This window comes from Egretta garzetta, unplaced genomic scaffold (assembly GCF_000687185.1).
Source record: "Egretta garzetta isolate BGI_Z169 unplaced genomic scaffold, ASM68718v1 scaffold64, whole genome shotgun sequence".
Classification (NCBI taxonomy): domain Eukaryota; kingdom Metazoa; phylum Chordata; class Aves; order Pelecaniformes; family Ardeidae; genus Egretta; species Egretta garzetta.
In genome coordinates, this window is record NW_009259596.1 from 2385865 (window position 1) to 2395399 (window position 9535).

A 9535-nucleotide genomic window follows, 5' to 3' on the forward strand; every position below is an offset into this window, starting at 1 on the left:
CTTGTGGAGATTCTTGGGACGGCTCGGGAGTCTTCTGGCAACTGTTGTCAGAGGGTAGCTGTAAGTTATTTAAAAAGTGGCCTGGGGTAGAGTCATCAGCCAAACCATTTATCTGTATCCCCCCTCCCAAAAAAAAGAAAACCAATAGTGCTTGTTAGGCAATTTGTCCCCAGAATAAAAATGTTCATAATAAAACCCGTCCCTGAACTGCAAATGAACGGCACAGCTGGGCGGGAGTGAAGGGCTCAGCCCTAGCAGGCACCGGGCGCTCTCAGTCTAAGCTGATGTCCATGTTGGCATCCCCTGGGCCTTGCTAAAACATGTGAGACCGAGCTCTAGCAAAAAGCAACTTTCGTTTTCACATTGGCTGCATGCAATTTCAAAGCAAAGTGGGGACTTGGGGATGCGAGTAGCTTTTTGTTTTTTAAGCACTTCTTCGTACCAAGCTCTGACTCTGTTTATAGGGACACGTTTTCCCACCTTTAAGTAGAAAATAATACAGCAAAGGCAAAGACAGCAAAACTATACGCAGAACTTCTAACAGCCTTGATTCAGGAGCTTGGTTCATTTGCAAGAAAATAATTGAAGTTTGTGCATTAGATAAAATATTCTCCTAAAGAAAAATCACCTGGATTAAATTAGCCTGCAATAATAATATCCAGGATTTCTTTACACATAAGTGTTTTCTCCTGCTGGTGAATGGCGGTGTAATGACTTTGCAGGCGAGTGCACAGACCACTAGCTGTCGTCAAACCATTAGTATCGGCTTGCAGACGTTGACTTAACTCCCTGTTTGTCAAGTGCTAGGGAGGCAATGGCAAGATTAATGTTTATATCCAGCTGAGCCTGGAACTCGAAACCTGGACAGTTCCAAAAAACCTTCTGAACAGGTCTAGTTCAGTGTCTTATATAATGGCAGGATTTTTTTTTTCTTTTTCCATATCTATACAGCATTAACGATGGGTACTGGCTAAACCTCAAAGTGGCTAGCAAAAGCCTCTCTACTTTCTGATCTGAGAAGAAACTTCCTAAATGCATCCGTAAATATGAAAATGTTGACATGCTGACGTAGAGGGCACAAAGGCTCTCTCCACTGAAGGCAGTAAGAAAGCTCCTTCTGAGTTTCTTGAAAGCAATTTTCTTCTTGCCCTCAACTGTCTGGAAGTTAGACACCTTATCTAAAATGGTTATTTTTGCTCCTTCTATGGCTAGTGGTGAGAAGTCAGCCCCTCCAGAAGGCAAACATCCTGCAGATAGCCTTTTAGGGTGAATGGCTTGCCCTTCAGAATATTTACATCTCCGCACTGACTCTTAGTCCTCACTTTTCATCAAGTAACTACTACTAGGTAAGATGAAGCCCTGCAGGCTGCCTGCAGCAGTTCTGTACTGAAACGCTGCCACAGTAACAGGGCATGCCTCTGTGGGTCTGCAAAGGGAAGAGTACTCGATTTCAAACTTCTTGTGCAGTTTGTTATGACACCAAACAATGTGTGTGACAGGAAATTAAATCCCCCCCTTTCACCCCAGAAATGTCACTCAAAAAAAAAAAGTATTTTTTTAATTAATCTAGTGTCATCAGGCATATTAGCAGTCCATTTAGAGGCACCGCCTTCTGCTCATCTGCAGCTGTATGTATTCCTGAACAGATAAAAGCATAACCATGAAGGCATGTTCCTGGGTACCTGCTGCTTTCAGCTTCTAAAAGACTGCATATATGTGTAGAAGCTACAGATATAAATCTTAGTCCCATAATAAACCTGGCTTAAACACAGCCCTGTTTCTATACGCAGCACAGCACCTCTCAGTGTAAGGGCCTTCCCACACATGATCCACAGGAGAAGCAACAGGGCCGGACCCTGCAAGCCCTCAGTGCGCAGGGCAGCGGGGCTGGACCCGGCAAGCCCCCCAGGTGCTGAACGTTCAGGAATGACAGGCTGGAACAGCTTGATGTCCTGTTTGAGTGGAGTCACACTTCTGCAAACATTACAATTACCACCTGGTTTGTGTGTGTCCCAACACAGAAATCTGCTTCAGATTGTGACACAGTACCATGCAACCTGTCATTACTATTATTTTAACCTTCCCCTGCATTTTCAGAGCCAGACAATCAAGCAAGCCTAAAACAGCACAGGTTTTCTAAAAATAGACTGTCATGTTAGTAACACACTTGTTTTCCAGAAGCACAGAACAGAATCACTGTGGCCTCAGAGTGTATTCACTTCGTAAAATACCCTCTAGTATTTTACAAAGACTAAAATATGAATGTTGCCAAAGTAGTGCATACAGAACAATTATATTTCATCCAAAATTTTATAAACATTTACAAATGTAAATAAAAAGGCATAGGCTATGGCTTGTCCAGTAGACAAAACAGGACATGGGAGATCTTTTGGGGCGAGAGGCTTGAGGTTGGTTGTAGCGTGTGGGTTCAGCCATGGCCCATACAAGACTGCCGTCCTCCATGTGGAGAGTGAGACTTTCCTGGGGCGCAGACTTTTTGCTGCTCCTGAGCAAAGAATTATCGTCTGCCACCATAACTGCTAAGGGCACCAGGCAGAGCTTTGAGAAGTGGTTCCAAATTTGCCTTCTTGGTGCCCACCAAACACACAGAAATAACCTTGGATTTTAGAAAAACAATCAGTTCTCTGTAGGCAATGAGTTATAACGAGTTACAGTACGGCAGCTGACCTGCGACAGCTGTTGGCGAGCACAGCCTTAGCTCTTGGCAAACATGAAGAAATTTGGGGATTATTGGCATGTGATTACTTGTTACCTGTGGGAATGCGTCCGAATCTTTTCTTCACAGATAGCTTCTAAGTGTGTATAGCCCATGTAGTGCCTCCAGAGTCTTTTCGACATGACTCCCTGTAATTCTGAATTATTTTGAATGTCCATATGCATGTTTACACATGCCAACACTATTAGTATTCTCAATCATGCAGTCTTTAGCCTTTTCAGAGGTACTAAAATATGCAAGGGAGTCTGAGCATCGACACAGATGTCTAATCCTTATGAAATGAAGAAACTTGTTGCTCATAGATCATGTCCATTCTGAAAGTGCTGTCTTGTGTTTCTGCTGGCAAGGATCCGAATAATATCTCCTCGTGGACATGCCAACACATAGAAAACATGAAGTATGTCCATGTTGCAATATCTTGTGTCAAATTTACTCTTGGCAGCAATCATTGATGTCAGTAAAACAGTTCCAGTTTATGCTAAGTATTTGTCTTCTAAAAAATACGGATGAAATAATGTTAAAAAGGCGTTAGGTGCTGAAACATTATCTGTTCTTCTAGCTGTCTCTGTTTCTGGGGATTTATTTTTAGTCTTCAATGTTAACTTTTATAGTTTCAAGATAATTGTTTTTGTGAAAAAAGGCAGTAGCTACATTACTACAAACATGTTTAACACCCACACCTACATTCCTGTTCAGGATTCTGAGCAAGAAGACAACTCAGAAGACATTCAAGAAGAACTTTTCACAGAAAGCAATAGTGAAGTGTCTGAGGAGGCATATACTGAAGAGGATGATGAAGAAGAAGAAGAAGAGGATGAGGAGGAAGATGAAGATGAGAGTGATGATGAGGATGAGGAAAAGCAAAATGCTGCAGCTGGTGAAAGTCCTGAGCATGGCCGGAGTTCTGACCACATAGGACGCAAGAAGTGTAACGATGCAAAGGACAATGAAAACTTACTCAATGGCCATGATGGAAAAGACACAGATAATCTGAGCTTAAAAAGCAGTGCCATCCACCCTTGTGGAAATCCAACAGTTATTGAGGATGCTTTGGAAAAAGTTAGGAGCAACGACCCTGACACCACAGAGGTCAATCTGAACAACATTGAGAACATCACTTCACAGATGCTTATACAATTTTCTCAAGCCCTGAGGGACAACACAGTGGTTAAGTCATTCAGCTTGGCTAACACACATGCTGATGACAACGTTGCAATAGCTATTGCTGGTATGTTAAAGGTAAATCAGCATATAACTAGTCTGAACATTGAGTCAAATTTTATCACAGGCAAAGGAGTGCTGGCCATCATGAGAGCTTTGCAGAATAACAAGGTTCTAACAGAACTGAGGTTCCACAATCAAAGGCACATCATGGGCAGCCAGGTGGAAATGGACATAGTTAAACTGTTGAAAGAGAACACCACTCTGGTCAAGCTTGGATACCACTTTGACCTTGCTGGCCCAAGAATGAGCATGACAAGTATCCTGACAAGAAATATGGATAAACAAAGGCAAAAGCGTATGCAGGAGCAGCGGCAACAAGAGTCTGGTTGTGACGGAGCCATCAATCCAAAGAGCAAAGTCTTGCAGAAGGGGACACCTCGGTCTTCACCTTATGTGTCACCTAAGAGCTCACCTTGGTCCTCTCCAAAGCTCTCTAAGAAAGCATCACCAGTGAAAAGTCAGCCTCCAGCTCCTGCAAGGCACCAACCAGGAATATAGCCGAGGTCATCAAACAGCAAGAAAGTGCAAAAAAAGCCTTAGTGAATGGACAGAAAAAGAAAAAAGGCAAAAAAAGCAAAAAACATGAGAACAGCATATTGAAAGAAATTAAAGATTCTCTAAAATCAGTCTCGGACAAAAAATCAGAGGAAGGCTCACGACCCTCCACTCGTCCCTCCACCCCACAGAGGTCTCTCCATGACAACCTTATGGAAGCAATTCGGGCAAGCAGCATAAAGCAATTGAGGCGGGTAAGTAAGAGATCCTATTTCAGTTACTGGTTGTGGCTCAGGTATAGCACAAGCTTAATTAATTTTAGCACCCATATATTTAATAAAAAAAATATTCTTTAAAATGTGAGCATAAGACAGCACTTGGGAGGAAGCTTTCCTCTGATCAGGCCTTTCTCAGCACACTGATTTCTGTTTGACCGTGATTTAGACAGGAAGTGGGGTACTTTCCCAGGTTCAGGCTTGTTACGGGAGATGGTGCCGTAGCACAAGGCTCTTGGGAGTGCATCTCTGGTAGGAATTTTGCCATCCAGGCTGTACAGCAAATGTAATGAGCACCCTCCCCACCCCACCCCCGTTTCGTAGGTGGAGGTACCAGAAGCCCTTCGGTGAAAGCCTGGAAGACGGAAGAATCAGAGCGCCTCAGTGGTCGAGGGGAGGCTACTCGTCCATTCACTGGTGGTAACATAGACTGTCTAGCAAGCTGCTTCCAAAGTACACTCTTAGATTCAAACCATTTCTCTTTTATTTCAAAGACATAAACCCGCTAAATACGAAACAATGCTTTAAGGATACATTTGCCTTGTAATCTGTAAATATGGAAATAATTTTCTTTTTTATTTAATGAGATTTCTATTGAGAAATTGCTGCTTATTTAGATATTCTTTTCAATATCTGATTGCACACCACTGGACAAGTTCTTCACACTGAGATGTAATAGTTTACCAACTCGTGTTTTCTTCTTCTTCTTTTTTTTTTTCCATGAATTTACAATAAATGCGGTTTGAAGCTTTCAAGACACATAGTCTTGGGTTTCTGTGAGTGAAAAAACCTACCAGATGTTTGCGCCAAGTTCATGAGCATTAGGGAAGTCTCCTGGGAAAGAACGTGAGATCTTTCTCAGCTGCAGCCATCAAGCCTGCTTGAAGGACAGTACCTGAGTCCATATGTTAGTGCAGCTGCATGCTGACATGGGAAAAAATGGTTTATAAGGCTATATACAATTAAAATTCAGCTGCGGGCTGTGTCAGGCCACAGGTGTTGCGTACCAGGTCCTAAACCTTGATCTAGCAGAAGGGGAAGTGGGTGATGAACAGGACTGCAGTTCATGGTGACTTAAAGTTTAAAAATTAGTGTAGGCGTCTTAAGGGTGCAGCAGAATTATCCAGCTGAGACGCATTCAGTACAAGCTCACACTGCTGTATCTAGGCAGAACATACCCCAGCGCAGGCATTCAGGCAGGCAGAGAAACTTGCAAAGCAGTCTAGCGTTCGGGTGGAAAAAGGCTTTCATATGATATCGGCAAGAACAACAAGCAGGGTGTGAACTGTCAATATGATAGGGTGGAAGCAGAGCCAGTATCATTTGGAGGTGCACGGCTGGAGGTATCACATCACAGGCGATGGCACGAATAGCCCTCCTTCGTGTAGTACGAGGCTTCTCCCTCTGTCAGATTAGTTACGGTTCTGGGTGCTTCAGTTAGTGTGAAGGTAGTGATAACATGAAGAAAACCGAGCAGTGGCCAAAATGCTGAAAGGCAAGAGGAGATGTATATTTAGAAGCACCATTAAATATTAATCAGTTTGCTCATTTCAACAATAAGTAACAGAATTAGTATTTCTTTTACATAAAACCACACCAAAGAGGATTACCCAAGGTTACCCAACATCACCGTGGTGTTGAAAAAATACAGGTAAGCTTGTATCTAGAAATATTAATGAGACAGATTTCCCCAGAAAGAGGAGCAAATTACTGGAGGGAAATGAAGCATAACAGAGAGGGTTTCCATTAGTAATTTGTCAGGACTGTTACTGTTACGGCAAGAAAACAGTGAAGATGCATTTTTGCTTTTTTATTTATTGACTAGAACATACCAAAAGCAATTTATAACTAACTGAAACACTTCCCAACATTTTTCCTCTTGCCTCAGGATCACAACAACTCATTTCTAGACCCATTATCACAGGAAATATGGTACGTACTATTAGCTTTTAGCTGCCTTTATAATTGCATAGGTTCCCATAGCATAAAAATCAACCTATGGTCAGTCTCCCATGACCAAATGGAAGCTGGAGCTTGGGATCTTCTGAGGATGGAAGCCATGCTGGAACACACACCACAGTCAGGAGGAGACCTGTGACCCCAGACCTTGTTCCCAGCAGCTTTGTGAAGGATGAGAAACAGCAAAATGTTTGATCGAACGCCACAAGCAGCTAAGCAGTTGCAGGGGAGAAGGAAAGATAGGGAGGGGACTCAGGGAAAGCACAATGGAGAGGATTTGGAGGAAGACAAGAAAACGTTTAAAAAACCCAAACCCAAACCTTTAAGGAGAGAGGGAGAGTGAGAAATGAGGAAACTATCTGTATGGGAGGTGAAAACATTAAAAAAAAAGATGATGATATAGAAGGAAATGAATACCGAAAAGTGGCAGATGAGAGAAGAGAAAAATGTGGAAGAAGAAGAAAATCTAGAAAAAGGAAAAAAGGAACGTAAGCTTCATCTTCAGGTTGGTAAGAGCTGCTGGAGTTACTCATTTGCAGGACGAGAGGGCGATGGGCACGGTCCTTGTGAAGGCTCGGCCGGAGCTGCTGACTGCGGTTGCTGAGAAGTGGCCCATGGGTCCCCTCTGGTGCTGCGTCCCGCTCTCGTGATGGGGATTAGTATTTCAGCTAAAATGTAAAGTCATGGAAGCGGCGTTGGCATGCGGTTATTTAAGGTCCTGTGCCACGCTCCCTCACAAAGTGCCAGTCCCGCGCCTTAGCCAAAGTCTGATCTGGGTAATTACCTTCTGCCTACATATACTTCACAGCGGTTTCACTTGGAGGCATTTCAAAACCTGTTTCCTATTTGCAGAGTCACGAGGCAAAGCCCCCGAAAACACCTTGCTACGGTTTTGGTGCCCCACTGAAAGGAAAGGCAGCCCCCTTCCCTCTTCAGGTGGGTGTCAGCCCTGCTGCTGATGGCGCTGAGCTCCCTCACAGATGCTTCCAAGGAGCAATCTGTCTTCCTTTCAAATAGGCAAGCAAGCACCGCATGACAAACATGCAAAACCCCTCTGGGGGTTAGAGTGCTGCCTTCCCGGACTGTGAGATGGTTTAGCAGGAGCCAGGAGGTGCTAAGCCGTGTTCCTGCCTGAGGAGCAAACACCCTGCAACTCTACATTTCCCCTGGGACCCAGGTCCTGCTTGTAAGCTCAGTTTACTTTCTGAACCCTTCCCTTGAGTCACAGGGGGCCAGATAATCTCCTCTGGAGGCCTGATTGCCTCTTGTTTGACCTGTAAGGAAGGTGGCCCCTTGGTCAGCTCCTGCACATCCAGTGCTGTGCCCCCATCAGAGCTGGATGCGGTGTCTGGACAAGGGAGTCCCAGGGTGCAGGTATGCTCCTCGTTTGGTCTCGTAGGGCTCCCTGCAGTGGGTGGCCATCCACTCTCTCTCAAAGACCAGTCAGAGAAACACATCAAAATCTGTCAAAATGAATTGGTCAGCAATACAAGAGTTGCAAAGGATAACCGAGTGTCTGCTGTCACTGAAGAGGTAAAGGGACAGGAGTGGACAACGGGTTATAATGTCTTTAGGAACAGACAATATATCCTTAGAACATTATTTATCTCCTCATGAGTTGCAGAAATAACCAGCCCACTGAAGACCAGAAATACTGTAGCTTCCCGAGGAAGAAAAAAAGCAAAACCTGCCTCCCTTATTTACACTGTGCCAAATCTCTCCTGTGAGCTTTCCCCCAAATTCAGGCTGGGGGCAGGAGGGGAGGGCTGGGTACTGCACAGACCGCACAAGCTTCACGCCGTGGTTGCGCCTGAAGTGGGGCCCTCCCACCGCCCTGCTGCGGCCCTGCCCTGCGCGCTGCCGCGGTGCCGCTGCTGCGGTCATCTGCGGTGGGAGGCTCTGCCGCCCCGCAAAGCCCCACGCTCCAGGTAGCCCAGCAAGGAGGCACTGCCTCCACTGCAGCTTCGTGCTTTGGCCCTTCCCCATAAGGTGTGCCCATGTCAACATCCGTGCCGTGTAGCACGGTGCGAAAGAGCTGGCCTGCTGAAGCACCAGAAATATCGGGGCTTGACTGTTACCTGTAATGCCAGTATTTGGCCCTTTAGTTTGTGCCTCGTCACCTAGGGAAGTGTCTGAGCTTATAGAAAGAAAAGGAACTCATAAAAGTCCAAGACATTTAATTTCCATGCCTTCTGGAAGTTTCCTGCCTCCTGCCAAGTCCCCTGTTAGACATTCTGGACAGTGACCCACGTTGCTCTGCAGCTCGGGGCTTTAGCTGGGGGTAGAGGTGCTGGTCTGACAGCCCTGCAGAGGTGCTTCCTTCCCACCAAAGAGGGCAGGTGGCCAACGAGGCTCCTTCCAGGTAAAGCCACATCCATTTCTGGAGGCTGACCTGTGCTGCACCAGCTGGGAAGCCAGAGGAGCTGGTGGAGCAAGGTCCCAGCATGGTGTGGTGGGCGGATGGATGTCCTGGGGCACAGGAGGCTGCAGGGCAGAGGGGAGCGGGAGGCGATGATCAGGGCCTCTCCCTTGCCGAACGCCAGCACAACATGGGTGCAACCCTCCAAGGCACAGAAGAGAAGCTGTGAGTATTCAAGACTTCCACACCACCATTCATACAGTTTCCTCAGGAGTTCATCAGAAGTAATAATTAAGGCAGAGCAGCTCCACAGCCAAAATAGAGAGGACTTGTCTGTAGGCTGTTTAGAGAGTGACACGTAAGTGCCATGAGGTAGTCATGAAGCCATGCCTGGATGTAAGGGGAGAAGTAGCTCCAAGAACTATTCCCGGGTGCAGGCCCGAGTGAAAGAGCATCTGGACGAGTGTGTACAATTCCAAGAACTAA

General features: G+C 45.5%; 1 protein-coding gene across 1 annotated transcript in view; it reads left to right on the top strand.

Annotated features, from left to right (window-relative positions):
* Positions 1-5082, top strand: part of LMOD2 (leiomodin 2) — a 5857-nt gene extending 775 nt beyond the window's left edge. The window contains 3 exon segments of the mRNA XM_009638157.2: positions 3443-4433; positions 4436-4710; positions 5056-5082. Of these exon segments, the coding sequence (XP_009636452.2) occupies positions 3443-4433; positions 4436-4710; positions 5056-5082 (1293 nt within the window).
* Positions 5083-9535: the final 4453 nt, after the last annotated feature.